At 32.2% G+C, this 17,636-nt stretch overlaps 2 protein-coding genes across 2 annotated transcripts in view; one reads left to right on the forward strand and one right to left on the reverse strand.

Moving 5' to 3' along the window:
- Positions 1-1,466: 1,466 nt before the first annotated feature.
- LOC111675229 lies at positions 1,467-11,280 on the reverse strand. Its single transcript, XM_046954114.1, has 5 exons — positions 11,270-11,280; positions 2,132-2,138; positions 1,912-2,064; positions 1,683-1,841; positions 1,467-1,619 (listed from the first exon to the last, which is right to left on the reverse strand). Exons 1-5 carry the CDS (start codon positions 11,278-11,280, stop codon positions 1,467-1,469), a joined length of 483 nt encoding a protein of 160 aa, XP_046810070.1.
- Positions 6,200-17,636, forward strand: part of LOC111675230 (protein roadkill-like) — a 34,292-nt gene continuing 22,855 nt past the window's right edge. Inside the window, exon 1 of the mRNA XM_046954637.1 lies at positions 6,200-6,287. The gene's annotated coding sequence lies outside the window, so the exon portion shown is untranslated. The remainder of the gene's footprint in view (positions 6,288-17,636) is intronic.

Here is a 17,636-nt window from a genome sequence, read left to right on the forward strand (position 1 = left end):
GCAGTTTTAAAAAATATTTAATAAATTTTTTTCATATAATCTTCTTTTAATCCAATGACAAATGCTTTTATTGAAATGGTTAAAACCGGCGATGGAATCCTGCATAAATAACTTGAATGTTCTCGTATAACATAAACGAATCCTACCCCCTGCAAAGGATAGTTTTTGTGGTGGTTCCGCAGGAATTATGGACCAGTGTTGTTAGGTAATTTTTAAACTGTTACAGTATCGCACTCGTAGCATCAGGGACCAAAATGATTTTTTCTTGTAAGAAATTAAGTTTGTCCTCATTTAGGTTAGTGTTTCGGACTGGTAGATCGAAGGCGGAGGGTTAGTTAGGTTAGGTTGATAGGAAGATGGATACTACATCAAATCCGAAGAAATACACCTTGGCTACAATCGGGCCTGTTGGGTGTTTCTTATCATGAAAAAAAAGGAACTGAATGAATGATTTTTCAGACTTCAGAAACTCAGTTTCCTGAACGTAATTCCTAAGAATCTTCCAGTGTTAGTCAGGAATGTTATTTCCGGAATAACATCACTTCCACTATACTTGGACCTAACTTCGACGAATGCCTTGTAGTGGCAAAAAAATTGCTCTAGAGCTTCACTGTCCTCTCCACGCTGATACGCCTGAATGTATGATTTTTCAGACTTCAGAAACTCAGTTTTCTGAAAGAAATTCCTAAGAATCTTCGTATCAGTTTTAGTTAGTAATGTTATTTCCGAAATAACATCACTTCCACGATACTTGGACCTAACTTCGATGAATGCCTGGCAGTGGTAAAGAAAATGCTCCAGAGTTTCACTGTCCTCTCCACATGGTCTACATACGCCTGAATCCGTACGTCCGACTTGCTAATTTTGAGGAGATTTTTCGTCTTGCTCTCATCAGGGTCACCCCATATGATCTTTGTAGCTCTACACACTGTTTCGTTATTCCAAGAGACCATGTGGGATTCTCTCACCCATATTTTTAGTTGAGATTTTGTTGCGTCGAATGGTTTGTCAGCTAGTTTTTTAGTTAGTGAGTTAGTTAGTTAGTTAGTTAGTTAGTTAGTTAGTTAGTAAGTTAGTTAGTTAGTTAGTTAGTTAGTTAGTTAGTTAGTTAGTTAATTAGTTAGTTAGTTAGTTAGTTAGTTAGTTAGTTAGTTAGTTAGTTAGTTAGTTAGTTAGTTAGTTAGTTAGTTAGTTAGTTAGTTAGTTAGTTAGTTAGTTAGTTAGTGAGTTAGTTAGTTAGTTAGTTTGTGAGTTAGAGAGTTAGTTAGTAAGTTAGTTAGTTAGTTAGTGGTTAGTTAGTTAGGTGGAAATTGATAATTACATTAGATTTTAAGATACAGATACGAGTCCCTTGTGGGAGTTGAGTTTTATACATAAGTTTCAAAATAATCCCAATTTTCAAACTGCTAGTTTTCAAAACGTTTATTTTCGACAAACTTTATAAGATAGATTATGTAAGCAAAATATTAAGTTATTGTTACATAAACTTCCAAATCAAATTTGGAGGAATTATAAACCTTAAAGTTAATAAAAAGAGCATAGTCACCATCAACCAGAGGTAGTATATCTAATTCCTTCTCCATATAACGATTTTCAAATCGCTTTATTTCAAAATCATTCTGTAAAAATATAAAAGCTCCCATATCTCAATCGGAAGTTTCTTAAATTTCATATTTACTCACTATTAGGGGACAAGAATGATTGAGATTCGATACATCACTTATCCAGCGCCAAACAAGGCCACTCACCAAATTCAGACGTTTCAAGAAATCACATCTAAATGTAAAATCATACAGAAATGGTTTATAGCCATTGGCTCGTTTCATGAATCTAAAGCGGACCTAAATGATATGATGAAATTGTTTTTTTTTCTTATATTAAAAAGAGAATATTATTAAGGTATTCACTTACATTTATATCGTTTATGGGTAGTTGCAAGAATTTAATATATAGAGCTATATATTGAAGATTCCTGGATTCGGCTTTGACATGACAAGTCTTAAAGTTGACAAATGACTCATCTTTAGCTTTGCATATAACCTTTGTCAGTTTTAAACGTAAAGCCTAAACAAAAACAAACATTTTTTATATTATATATAAAAAAATTAGAACTAAATTATAGCCAATTTACCTCACTGCTATTAAAGCATGAAATAATAATTATCAACATAAAAATATTGTAAACAAATTTCCGGTTAGTGTTGTGAAACATAGTGATCGAAATAACTTAATAAACATTAAAAAATAAAAACAAATTAAACATGTTTTTTTCATTTCAAACTATCGCTTAATTAAGCCAAACGTAATTACTGATTATCTATTTAATTCGATTAAATTAAAAGCTTAAAATGACTCAATATATTTTGAAAATAATATGTATTTTTAGAAAACCAATTATGAAATAGTAGCTTAATTTCAAACTGTTTACAAAATATTAATTGTCATAGACCCAGAAATTATTAAACAATAAAATAGATTATAAGGTGATCAAGCTATATCCACAAATGTTTATACCCTACACCACTATAGTGGGGAGGGTATTATACGTTTGTGCTGATGTTTGTAACATACAAAAATATTGGTCCAATACCCACCTGAAAGTATACCGATCGATTCAGAATCATTTTTTGAGTCGATTAAGACATGTCCGTCCGTCCGTCCGTCTGTCCGGCTGGCTGGCTGTCCATGTAAACCTTGTGCGCAAGGTACAGGCCGCAATTGTCGGTCCATTATTTCACCTAGCCCCCATACAACCGTACCTCCCGATTTGAACTTTTTATGCCATAATTACGTCAAATATTCTATTATCTCTCTAAAAATTGGTACAAATAAGTTTTATATGAGTATAAATGACACTGAAGATTTTCGTAAGGTTCGGCCTTTATTTGACCCTAGCCCCCATACAAAAATGTCTTAAACGTCTAAAATTGACTTGTAACCATTTGTATCGCAATGAAACTGAACAAAACTAACTGTTATTTAAAAATATATTCTTTTCCCAAATTTACCGAGGATCGGCCCATATTTGACCTACATATATAAAGCCTTATTTAGAAATTTTAGTTTTTTATCAATAAATTGCTTAAATATTTTGGAATTATGGTAATATTCAACGTAAAAGTTTCTTTATTAAAAATAAAAATTTTTAAAATATACTCATGGTGTAGGGTATTATATGGTCGGCCATGCCCGATTATACTTTCCTACTTGTTTTATATTAAAAGTAATATAATGTAGATTTACCTAGCTTCCGTACTAGTGCAGAAACATGGTAATGACTTAATCAAGAGCTTACCTATTAATGATTACTACATACCGACTGCATTACTTAGAACAGACGTCGGCGCTAGTATTGTTCTGACAACGAAGATTTTCGGCAAATTACATGTACACAACACGATCGAATACGAACCTCTAAACAAGAGCACCAAAATACAAATATTTTATTTAGTTGCTTGACAGCATTCAACAAGGCAGGTTGATGTCGCTTTGTTAAAGAAATTGCAAACACAATTTGAAAAAACAAAAAACAACTTGCAAAAACAAGAGCATAATTTACAAAAACAACGTACACTCTAAATAATTTTCTAGAATGCATAACAATGAAAGTAAATAAGTTAATCTTGTTTCATACTTTTTTTGTACATTTTAATTAGAAATGTTGTTTCTATTTGAAGAAATTATCATTCTTAAGTACATTGATTTCACATTGTTTATAAATATTCGCATTTTACAGTAATGCAATTTAATATTCAAAATTAAAAATAACCAAATATTTTTTTCAGTGCTATTTCAATGAAAAAATGCCAATAGTGTGTGGGTAGTGGTGATTTTTTTATCTGCCTCTCTATCCGCCGGTATATGACTTAGAAGCTAGGACTTGTTAATAAACTACTCTAGTTTGAGAATAGTCAAAATAGTCATATGACTAATCAATTGGCTAGACTATATAATTTGACAATATAATAATCATGACAGTATAACATAACCTAGTTAATTGACTATTTCATGGACTAGTTAATGGACAAATCTATAGACTAATCATTCAACTTCTCAGCTGGCTAGTTCCTAGTCTATTCTAACGTAGACTTCTATAGGTGGCATGTCAAATGTTACCAGTTCAGTTTTCACTAAGTTTTCAGTTAGTGCAGTCTGTCAGAAATGTTTCTTTCAATCAATAACACCACATCATTCGCAAAGGAAACGATTAACTTTTTGATCCAAATAGCTTTGGAATACTCTTATTGGCTAGTAGGTTTTATGGCTAAAATCTCTATATAATTGGAAGTGTGACTGGACACCACAGATTGAAAATCCCATTTGTAATCTTTCCATAAGTGGTGTTATGGTTTTGAGGCTAAAATCCATATATGAGCTATAGCTTCTTTCAATTTAACCTATGACCTTTGAATAGTTAAAATTTTTAATGTTTTCCATAAGAGGTGTTATGGTCTTAGGGCTAATATTCGTCCATAAGTTATAGCCTCTTTGGTTATATCCTGGGAGGTATAAGTTTTAGGTTCAAATTTTTTTTTTATTAACATCTCATGAGCAATACTAGATAATTCTGAATTGAACAGCGGTGTTTTTCTTGCGTCTAGTATGAAGAAGCTAGAGTAAGTATATCTCACCATCTTCCCAACAACTGTAGTGTATTTCAGTCTGAAATATTTTCGTTACTGCCCTCAATATTATATATTCTTCTACTACTACTTTCCTATTAGTCAGACAATGCAAGAAGGATTTAACAGGGCTGGGTCGGATGTCTGACATTACCCTTGTTTGGTTTACTGCGAAAAGGGACTATTATGTAAGTGATAGATGATTTTGTCATAACGAAATCTGCTCTTGTTATCTCCAACGCAGTTTAAGTTTACTCTGATTCTTTCTTCAGAAGTTTGAAAATAGGTGGTATAACCTAGACACATGTAAAGGGGCTATGCTATTGCGGTCCTCTTTCAATGAGAAACGCGCAAGGCATCTTATATACCATAGTAAACGGGATATATCGATGTTGATAGCAGTAATAATAGAACACTGGGTGCTAGGTAGACATGCAATTCGTCTTGTTGCAAATACAGTGAAAAGGCAGAAACGGTCTTTCATCTTCCCCGCGAGTGCTGTTATTCAAGCTGTTAAAATAAAACGTTTTTTTTGGGCAGTTATCTTGGTAAAATATAAGGCTTTAAGCTTAATGAAATCCTGAGATTTCTCACGGCTACTGGCTGGATCGAACACTATACTATAATAATCTAGTAATGTACAAAACGAAGCCTCTTCGAATCTATTTGCTTGTTGGCGCGCAGTGATCTACCACGTTAAACAACAAACTCATAGAACTGCCTATATAATTTTTATCCAAGAATCATTATTTTAAAAGAAATTATAGTCGGACGAGGCAAACCATATAATACACCCTTCACCTGTTACAAAAATTAAATGTGATTTAGTTTTCATAATAAAACATTTAAGATGAATTGTAACTTGCCTCAGACTTAAGCCATTTATTGTTGAATAAAATTGTGGACATTTAAGTCAAATTTTGAAGACAGCTTTTTATAGGGGCTGGGGTCAAATGAGGCCCTATAATTATAAAGCTCATGAATGTTATCAAGGCAAGTATAGAACTTGATTATGTAGCTTTTTTGTCGAGATACGAGTATATCAAACATAATTATGAACTATCGGCCCTAGTTGACAAAAAGGGCCGATGCAAACCATTTTCAATAGGCTTCGTCTACGATACCACAGAATATCATGTGTCAAATTTCACTGAATTATCTTCAAAATTGCAACCTGTGGTTTGATTACAAAGTTCAGAAGCCCTATTCGAGGGTTCAGTTATATGGGGGCTAAGTGAAATTATGTACCGTTCTTAATCATTTTCAATAGGCTTCGTCCCTGGAAATACATAAGATCATGTGCCAAACTTCAACTAATTATCATCAAAATTGTGTAGCTTGATTACAAAGATTGCATGGACAGAAGTACGGACATAGCTAAATCGACTCAGAAAATAATTCTGAGCCGATTAGTATATTTTAAGGTATACGACTAATATAATTGTGCTTTACAAACATCAACCCAATATAACCTCCCCACTATAGTGGTGTAGGGTTATACATTTATTTTCAATTTTTTAATTATTATTAAAATGCCTTACATCCCCTTCAAATAAAGACCCTCATTATTAATCATATTTCTCTTATTCTTTACAGATATTTGGTGTGTAAATATTAAGCTGAAAAAGCAATGTTGTTGAAAGGCAAAAACTAACACAAAATTTGGTAAGTTTAAATAACTATAAAATGTAAATTACAAAAAATATAAGTATTTTATATATTTTTCTAAATGTTTCCCTTAAATATATGTTGCATTCATATTTTAAACAACATTTTAAATTGATGTACTATATTTACTTGGCCTATTTAACGTTAAATATTCTTTTGCTTACATTTCTATGAGAAACAAAAAAAAAAAATATATTAAAAAACAAACTACATCTTTGCTTTTGTTCAACAAACCATCACAGCTGCAATTGTAGATTGAAAAAGAGAGAAAAAACTAAACTAAAATCCCAATAGTCAGAAGTTTAACTACAGCTATCAATAAATCTAAAAAAGTGTACTTTTTTAAGTTAAATAACACACTAATGGTGTTATTACAGTGTGACCAAGAAGAAATTGTTTCCATCAAGTGGGTCATGTGATTTTAGAAAATTTTAAATATTTGCTCAAAATTTAAATCAAAAATACTTGGTACTTTATAAAAACGAAAAATAACAAATACTGTTTGGGAACTTTTTATACCCCACACCACTTTAGTGGAGAGGGTATAATGGGTTTGTGCAGATATTTGTTACATACAAAAATATTCGTCCTAAAATATACCAATCGGCTTAGAATCATTTTCTGAATCGATTAAGCTATGTCCGTCTATCCGTCTGTCTGGCTGGCTGTCCATGTAAACCTTGTGCGCAAGGTACAGGCCGCAATTTTCAAGATAATTGGATGAAATTTGGCACACACGCTTCTCTTGGCCCAAAGATGGTTAAAATCGGTCCATTAACCATTTTTTCAAATAGTAATTTCTGAATGTAAATCTTAGAAAGTCTTGAAAATAATCAGCATGAGTAGAATTTGTGGAACTCCTTTATACTTCAAATGGTACTTTATAAACTTTCTATATTCTAAAAACCAAATCAAAATAGATAGGGAACTTTTTCGTTCTTTAAATAGTACTTTTTAAAGGGAACTCTTTGGTATGTTTTTATTCTTCATACGGTACTTCAGAAAAAGAATCGTAGAAGGTCCTGGGTTACTAATAAATAGGAAAATCTACATTAGAGGAATTTGTGAAACTTTTATGTTCTTGAAAAAGTGTATTTTTTGGTACTTTTTTCTAAATAGTGTTTTTTAAAGGAAAATTTTTGGTACTTTTCTGTACTTTTGAAAAGTATATCGTAGAAAGTCTTGAGTAAACAAGTAAAAGATAATCTGCATAAGGGAAATTTGTGGTATTTTAAGTAGTACTTTTTGACTTTATAATCAAAGGGACTTTATTCAATAGTCTCTATTTAAAATAATACAAGCTTATAGGGGGAGTGGGGTCCATTATGAATCGATCCTCACAAAAGTTAGTGAAGAGGTTTTAGTTCATACAAAAGCTGTTTATATCCAATTTTATCGTAAGTAAGAGTTGTGTTAAGAGTGTTTAACTTATTTGACCTTATATGGGCTATAGGGTCAATTATGTGATTTACGTTTGCATAAGACGTACTTATAATCTATTTCACTGTTATATTGGTATTTTAAAACTGTTTTCAAGGTGGGGGGTCTGGTTCTTGTACATGTATGGAGGCTATGTGAAGCTCATTTCAATTTTCAATTGAAAATATTTATGCAAAATTTTAACTGTCTAGCTCCTCCTACCCCCGGGGGCATGTTTCCTTGGTGAGACCTCTACCTTGGAGTTATTGCAATCCCGGGGTATAAAGAGGTGGCCAATACCTCCAGTCTGACCGGGACTGAAAAATTGGTTACAGTCCTTGCATAGATTGTAAGAGGTCAGACCAGAGCACCGCATAATCTGGTACTACAGGTAGCCTGTTGCCCGCAGGACTATGTCCTGGCTGGTTAGTTGGTTGAGATTCCTTCAGGATCCACGTAGTGCCTGTGGTTTAAACCCAAATTCGCGGGGAGACTAAGTGGCGGTTAAAAAACGGATGTAAGGTAAAGTCAATATTTCGGGATAAATTCGGTGCTGTTGCCGAAAACAACAGATACCCCACGAAGGAGTGACTGTGGGACTTAGCGTTGGAAATGAGTTGGTATTAATTGTATATGGTACCGTATGAATGTGAGGTTCGGCGGGCCTTACCCCACCCGTCTACCTAATGAATGTGTCGTATGTTTTTTCTCTTATGAATGTGTCGTATGAATTAGATGTGTGCTGGGTTGTATGATGATGGATGAACGGTATCATATATAAATGATACCATAGAATTTTCCTTCCTTGTCCAGATATGTTCAGAGTATACTCAATTCATATCAGAATTACCACAGTGTGTCCCTGTGAGTAAGAACAATGTCATCGGCTTATTTGATGGATCCGTACTTCGGACCACCGGTTATGTCTCTAGGTGCTGTTGCCGAATCAACAGACGCCATTCAATGGTCAGAGATTAGATAGCTCGAGTACTCCAGCAAAGTACTTGTGCATGGACCGGTCATAGTTAATGTACAAATTCGCCACCTGAGTTCTTCATTGAAGAACAAAGGGGCGATGGTAGACTGTTCTCAAGTCTACCCAGTGGATGAAAAAGACCACCGTGAGATTAGGCCGTCAAAGCAGGTGCTCACGTTAAAACTCTCGACATTCATGTCTAGCTTCTCCTATGTGATCACTATTCTAATTTCAACAGACAGACGGATAGATGGGCAAAAATATATACTTTTATGAATGTTTTATGAATGTGTACTTGTTTGTATGTTTGAAGTTTATAGACTATCAAACAGCTAAACCGATTTTCTTTTCACAGTCTACTCCTATATGTCTCGAAGAGGTTATAGGCTACATTTTATTTTGACAGGCGGACCTTTAATAGGTGGGCTTGACACCGCTCATATGAATTAAATACAAAATTTCTTAAAAATATATGAAAAACTATTACATGATTTACACCTTTCATAGATTACATTAAAATCTAAATTAATTATGTATTACGATATATTAGAAAATATTTTTGGGTAATTTTCTTTATTTATCAAATGGTACCTTTTAAATTTCATATCTTACAAACAACAAAGCAATCTTATTTAATAAAAGCTATCTAATTAACCTAAATACATATGTATATGGTTGGATAGCTGCTTTTGCTGTTTAATTAATAAAATTTCTTTAGAATTTCTTTTTTTTATAAATTTCTCCTTGAACATTCTTTAAGTGCAGTTAGTACAAAATAAAAATTGAAAGGAAATGAAAATAAAATTGGTTTGTTATCTGTTATGTACTATTTTTCAGGCAAGGATGCAAAAAAAAAAAAAAAAAACAAGAAAAGAAATCTAAAAAGTAAGATAAAGTTATAAACAAACATTAGAATGCAGGCAGTCACCTGCACCATTAATATTGCTTAGGGATTATTATTATTTTCTTTTTTTTTCTCTTTCAAACTACACACTTGTTTGAAATAAAAAGTATTTTTTATACATATACATATGTACATAGTTGCTAGTAAAATATCATACAGATGTTTCCCTTTTTTTAACTCTTTTTCAAACTATAAATCATCATAAATATAGAGAGTAAAATTTGTCTATTATTTTCTATATCTATTGCTTACTTTTTGGTTACCGATTTGATGCCATGGTTGGTTTAGTTAACATTTTGTTCCTTTCTTTTGCATTTTACAGGCAGTTACTAATGTAAATAGCCTCCTCGAATGCATTGAGGCTTTCATTTAGGTCAGTTGGTTGCTTGGCTACTGGTTTGATATGGATGGAAGCCAACATGTATAAAAAAAGAAGAACTTAATAGAACACACAACCAGTTACAACAACAGATAAAACAAATTTTTGTTACAAATGACAGTAACACAATTTGTTTATTTGAAATATTTAAAACGTGTTCATGTTACCAGTAGTGGTCATTTTTTCTTGTTATTAAGTACTTTATAAGTTGCTTTGGTTTTTTTTTTGGCAGTAATAGTATTGCTGGTCAGGATTGCAAATGTTTTTTGTTTCGTTATTTAAAGTACTTACTTAGTTTATTTGAAAAATATGATATACGAACCAGTAAAAAACATGTTTTTTTGTTTTGATTGCTAACCGGAAATATACTTTTATTTCCGGTTTCTTTAGTTCGGAACTTTTATGAGTTTTTTGATGCTAAATCAAAGAAGAGTAAACAAAACTTTTTTTGGTGGTGGTGTTTGAACGAATTATTAACATGTAGCAATGCTATAATCGGCAGTATAGAATTTTATATACCCTTATATTAAAAGATTATTAAGATTGTTAAAGCATATTCGGTATTTATAAACATTAACAAATAAGAAATTATAGTCGGGCGAGGCCAACCATATAATACCCTTCATCTTTTACAAAAATATAATCTGATTTAGTTGCCATAATAAAGCTTTTAATTTGAATTGTACCTTGCCCCAGACAGACACACTTAAGCCGTTTATTGTTGAATCAAATTGTGGATATTTAAGTGAAATTTGGATGGGGGCTTTTCATAGAGGCTAGGGACATATGAGGACCTATTATTAAGAATTCGTGAGGGACATCAAGACTATTATAGAACTTGGTTTTTGCAGCTTTTTGTCGAGATATGAGTACTTTAAACATAATTATGAACTTAAAAGTTCTATTGGGGGGTTCAGTTGTATGAGGGCTGGGTGAAATAATGGGCCGATCTTAACCATTGTCAATAGGCTTCGTCCTGGGAAAATAGAAGATCATTTACCATTGATTTATCTTAAAAATTGCTACCTGTAGTTTGATTACAAGACAGACAGACAAACAGACGGACGGACGGACAAACAGACTGGCATAGCTAGACTCAAAAAATGATTCTGAGCCAATTGAAGGTGGGTTTAGGACCAATATTACCCAACATACCCTCCCCACTAAAGTGGTGTAGGATACAACTAATCTCTTTTTATAGAGACTATGTTATATAAAAGATGCTTTACATGAACACCTGCCAATTATCATATTTCAGGGTGTCTTTTTCAACCACTTGGTGAGCTTCTTTGACGACTTACATCCGACGCATTATGTATCTTACACACAGGTGACAATTTACGTAATTTCGGGTCCAGTATACATTCATTTGGCTTAAGTACTCGATAAATCTAATCTCTTGCCATAAAAGCCCCTTTAAGGAAGTGACAGATGTCATGCCCAAAATAAACCCGACAAAGGAAGAAGCCATCACTGGGGCGGACCCAATATCAGGTGAAAACACCCTATTGATTATATGAGAAATGCCGTGTATCTACAAACATTACCATCTACTGTAGAATCACCCTAGTACATTCATGCGCAATCTTAAGTCGCCCAACAATATTGCTGAGATGGTTACTGTTGCTATGGAACGTAATTGGCATTTCGGTGGTAAATCGTATACTAACCCAATCTTTGCAGTACAGCTCAAATTCAACATTTTATTAATGTACAGCCTTGTCTTGTTATTTGTACCGCCCGATCTCGAAAATGTATACTTTAAACATGACCCTCTTTGGGTTTAAAGCAGAGGCATCTGGCCACACGTAGTACCAGGTTATGTGGTGTTTTATTTATCCCCATGTCAAATCATTCCTAGTAAAGGTCGAGGAAACATTTGACATCACCAGTTTATAGTCCCGGTACTGGTAGCACGCCTTTTCCTCGGGACTGGGATTACACCAAGTGAACTATAAAAATCAAGGTCTAAGTGACCTATAAAGATAAGAATGTTTAAGAACTTTAAGTGAACAGCGGTTTAAAGGCCATTTTTCGATGGGTAGACTTGAAAATGGTCTACTGCGTGCTCCTGAATTCTTCTATGAATAAATCAGATGGAAAGTTTCCAACATCAGAAGTCGATAAGACTTATAGCATGCGCACTTTTAGAACATTTCCTTGTCAACATGGTTGTCATATATGTATTTTAAGTCAAGATGAAAGTAGGTTCAGTCACCTCATTTGCAACTACATTGTTGAGTTTATCGGAAACTGCCGGTACCCTAAAACAATACCAATTCCGAATTTTGGACTATCTCGATTAGAGGCATAAACAAGTCCGGAGATCACCTCTTGGAATGTTACTTTGATGATTTTTCACATCTTGGTGCAATGTGGAATAAAAGGGATTTGCATTTCGGAAGTTAAGCAACGTGGCATAAGAGAAATGTAGTACTTGGGCTAAGTGCTTATAAATATAGAGGTAGAATCATGTACAAATATAGCTACCGGCGTATAAGAAGAACAAAAGGGCGGATGTGAGTCGTATAAATATCGAAACATAAACAGAAAAGAAATGTCAATTCTAAGGATATAGACTTAAATATATAGATACAATAGCAAATCTTTTTCATAGACGGTTTTGGAAAAGAGAATATGATATAGGAAATCTATACACAATTTCCATCTCTCATAGTGGTACCAAGTCCAAGTATTTCATATTTACCTAAATTGGCTACACCAAGCCTATCCAGACAATAAAGTAGCAAACTGTTTTAGTTACCATAAGCACTATGTTTAGAAGTTATGACAACTGTGTCCAAATCATTAGCTTTCAGATTACCTGAGTATCATGCAGTTAAGACGTTTTATGGAAGGAGTCGAAATTGTTCATCTCTTTGAGAATAGAACAAGTTTATTATGAATTAAAGGAGAAATTATGATTATCCACCGGATTTGCGCCAATTATTTCTGTGCAAGATTGGAAGTAAATGAAGTAGTAAACCGATTCAGTTAACATTAGCATTATGTATATTTAGATGTTATGGCATTTTAGAGTCTGTGTCTAGATATCTAGCAATCAGAGTACTTGAGTACGATGCAGTTAAGACGTTTCATGGAAAGAGCCGAAATTGTATAACTTTTTGAAAATAGCAGGAATACTATAAATTAAAGGAAAATGACCCAATAGAGGTGTAGAGTCAAAATAACAAGTAGGTAGTATCTATAATACGAGATCAGCTTCTATAATGTATCAATCTACAAGTTTTCATATGGAACAATTTAAAAATATAAACCAATTTAAAACATCAGCAGCGTGTTGTATTCATGGTTAGAAAGTATTGTGGAATTATGTCAAATCATGAACCGATTTAAAAGATCATCAGTATACAGTATCCTACGGTCAAATATGAAATGTATCGGAATTATTTTGCAATTTTCCCCAAGTTAATGCTAATTTTTAAATACCTAATTTCTGGAACTTTACAGTGAAAATCTATAAAGGAAAAGTTTAATTCATCAATTTAAAAAAAAATCCTCTTAAAACTTTTTTTCCTAAAAATCTAATTTTAAAACTAATGTTGGCCATAATAAGCTTGATATTTTAAATATATATTTCTTTCAAGCATTTAACTACTTAACATGTTATTAAGTAATGAATGCTTGATTTTAAAACTCAAATGAAATGATGACCATTGAAGACAGCTTTTCATGTCATTCAATTATAGAAAATGAATTAAAAACTATCTAAAAAAATCATTTCTCTCATCTACTAAAATACTTTCATTAAGATTTTCTCTGGTTTCTTTTAAATCCTACAAATTGTACTTAAAAGAAATTCTGGTCAAAAACTTCAACTCATGGATGAAATGGTTGTTAGCCGTAGGAGGATTTGCTCTTGCTGACTGCTGTTGTCATCATCGTCTGCTTATAAACTAAACTAAACGTATGTATAGTTGTATTTAAGCCTGTTTAATGTAAACAATATTTTGCACTCAAAAGCACTTGTATTTACAGACTTTGTATCTGTGTACCTACCTGTAAGTCGGTAAGTAGAAATTCTACTACTATTCACATAAATGTAGCACAAGCTCTAATGAAATTGAGTTCATCTTAGGAGATACGTTCTGGTTATTTAAGGTTTTTTATTCATCTTGGTACACTTTTCATCTTGTGTTTCCATTACTGGTCTTGTATATTTGAGGTTAAGTAAGCAATATTAAAGATTTTCATATGTATGGGATATGCAAATAGTTTACAAGTATAAACCTTTAGGTATCAAAATAGACATTTAAGTAAATTTTACTGGTATAAAAGCAAATAAAGGGACTATAATTATGTCCTGAAAAGGAAATTTTCTATATATATTTCATCTTAATAAAGATTCGATCACATATTGCTGCAATTAGTAAAGTTTTTTTTTTCGCAGCAGTCTAATACCTGGCTTCTATGTATAACAGATAATGTTTGAAATACATCAATATGATTGATTGTACCATAAACCATTTCAAATTTAAAGAGGCACATGCTGGTTATTGGTTTCTATGTTTTGTTAATATTGAGTTTACAACAAATCTTCATCAAATTTATTGATTTTTAGGGAGTCTAAAGTAAATCATTCAAAATATGAAGATTAATCATCACACTAGTGTATCATGAATTCTCAAAGAAGTGATTTTTGAAATTTAAAAAAATTTTGGATGTGAAAAGGGAAAAACGGTTAAAATTTAGGTTTTAAATTATCTTTCACACAGTAATTTATACGAAAACAAGTAAGAAAGACGGACGGACAGACAGAAATTTAGACAGACAGACAGACGGATGGACGGACGGACATAGCTACATCGACTTAGAAATGAAAATTCTGACCCAATTGGTATACTTAAAGGTGGGTATAATACCAATATTATTGTGCGTTACAAACATCAACACAAACTCAATATACCCCAATAAAGAGGTGTAGGGTATAACTATATGAAGTGAAAGTTATTCCAGAATAGGGAGAGAGCTATCTAAACTCGGGATAAGAATAATTTTGCCCCACCTAGTTTTTACCATACTTCACCATAGTGTGGAGAGTATTATGCGCTTGTGCTGAAATTTGTAATGCACAAAAAACGGATATTGAATCCACTATAAACCATAACGATCGAATCTGAATCACTTTATAAGTCGTTGGTGTTCGAGGCATAAAACGCGATTCTGAAGCTATTTTGATAAAGATTTAAACAAGCGTATTATGGCCATCATTTTTACCAGATTCTAATGACCAGGCTATCCGATTTTACTATTTTAGTAAGTTTTCATATATCGGCACAACTAGGTTAGTTAATTGAGGTTGTCGACAAGAGTTTCGCACATATTGGTCCTTATAATGGCCCCCTTGTAAAACACTAAAGCGATCAGACGTTCATTTTCAGTGTGAAGTTAAAGCAACCTGTGGCACTAGCAAAGGATACTGTCTCATTTAGTCATGTGAAAGAGTGGCAAATGAAGTGTCCAGTTGTCTCCTCCTCATTCGTTACATGACAACTTTTACACAAGTCGTTGTATTGATTAGTAAGTCTTCTAGCTTGTGCATCTATTCTGCAGTGACCTGTCATGAATGTCGAAGTGAACACCTGTCCTGACGGCAATATTTCTCGTTGGTATCTTTTAACCACTGAGTGAGCTTACACTCACACGGTGGGAATTTACGTATATGGGATTCCCGGTCCAGTATACTTTGCTATATTGCTCAAGATACCTTACGATTTCCGTTGAGGAAAAACATTTGTCTGAAGCAAGTTCAACCTAAGCCCGAAAAAAGCCAATCTCTAGTTTAGAGCCAACGCAACATCAAACACTTATTAATGTTGTTTCGCATCAACGAATACTCATTCTCCTAGGAAATCGTCATAATCTAAGACTCATCCTAGACGTATTTCAGTGGCCACAAAGACCTACTGCAATAAGTTGAGCATGTTATGGAGTAAACCCAACCATGTTGAATACTCCCTGACAAATTAAAGACCATTAAAAACCATCACACCATATGACTAACATCAAATACAACTCAGGATGCCTTCAATCTTTCAGTTTTCTTTCAATTTTTGTATTAACAGTTCAAATCAAATATTTTTTTAACCCACAAACATGCAATGTGGTTTGTACTGCAGCGGAATTCTGGGACAGAAACTTATCCAGAAAATTGTATTTCATCGTGTATCAATCTTTTAACTTTTTTCCCCCCAAAGATCCGTGTATGACCCAATTTAACTTTAACCTATATTTACGTATGTTCTTATTTCAAATTGATTTAAATCTTCAATATACGGATTAATTGGTATATACTTCTTTGATTCTTTTTTTCAATTTCAATAAAATTTTATAAAAAATATATAAACAATTTTAGAAAAAAATGTATTTAAATAAATTTTATTATAAATTTATCACACAAAAAATTAAGAAAAGCTTATAAAAATTTAAATTTTAATTTAAATATTGTGACCACAAAAAATTACATAAAAAATAAATATTTAATTTACTCATAAGTTTATGCAATATAGTTGTTTGTTTTGTAAAAATATAAATCATATTTTTTAATGAATATTTTAGATTTTTTTACTTAAAAACAATTTCTTTGCGACTTAAGTTACATTCAGCTTATGCTTACATATATTTATGATCTACTCTAATAAAGTCGATATTATGAGTATTTAATGAAGTTGGTAACATTTAGAGATAATAAACAAACACTCTTATCTAAAGAGGTTATTTTGTCCATTATATGTTTCCTAAGTAGTAGTCTTTCTTTCGAACTAAATATTTTAGATCCGAAACTTTTAAATGTGTGGGTATGTACCTATATCTTTAAAATATAAGTTTAAGTACACTTATCGATTTTTTACTTGTTTTAAGTACTTAAGAATAAAATAAAACTCAACAACACTTACAAACGTATATACCCTACATACGTACGTACATAATATCAAACCTTATATATGGATTATATTGGAATTTATGAATTTATTTATAAATATGAGACAACATCATATATACTACACCTACATATGCCATCCTCTCACTACGACATCTGGATGTACTATACAAAAAACTCCAAAAAAAAAATTCAAGAACATAAAACTGAATGAACTAAATATTTATGTTCATGAAATTCATGAACTTTATGCGTAACAAATGTAAATTTGATTTTTTTTTTTTTGTTATCATTTTTTTCATAATAAAATATTTCTTATTTTCTGCTGCTTTATGTTTAAACAATTTCATGCTAAAAGATAAACAAACAAAAATTAAGATTTGACTGAGCATAACATATCAGTCTTATTTCGTTTTTTGCATTTCCATTTAATTTATTTTGATTAAATATATGTAAAGCTGGATTATGTATGGACAGTTGGTTTAATTTTTTTATTTAATAAAAATTAAAAATGTTTAAGTATTTTTTCACTGAAAGTTTATAAAGCAAATATTTACTTAAGTTTATTTAATCTGAAGTAATTATTTATATATTGAAGATTTTCATTGGAAACTTTATTTCATTAACGAAAGAATAGTTCAATTTAGGTTCAGTTCTAATACAGTTCTAGTTCAGTTCTAGTTCAGTTCTAGTTCAGTTCTGGTTCAGTTCTAGTTCAGTTCTAGTTCAGTTCTAGTTCAGTTCTAGTTCAGTTCTAGTTCAGTTCT

The sequence above is a fragment of the Lucilia cuprina genome, chromosome 6, assembly GCF_022045245.1.
Source record: "Lucilia cuprina isolate Lc7/37 chromosome 6, ASM2204524v1, whole genome shotgun sequence".
NCBI lineage: Eukaryota > Metazoa > Arthropoda > Insecta > Diptera > Calliphoridae > Lucilia > Lucilia cuprina.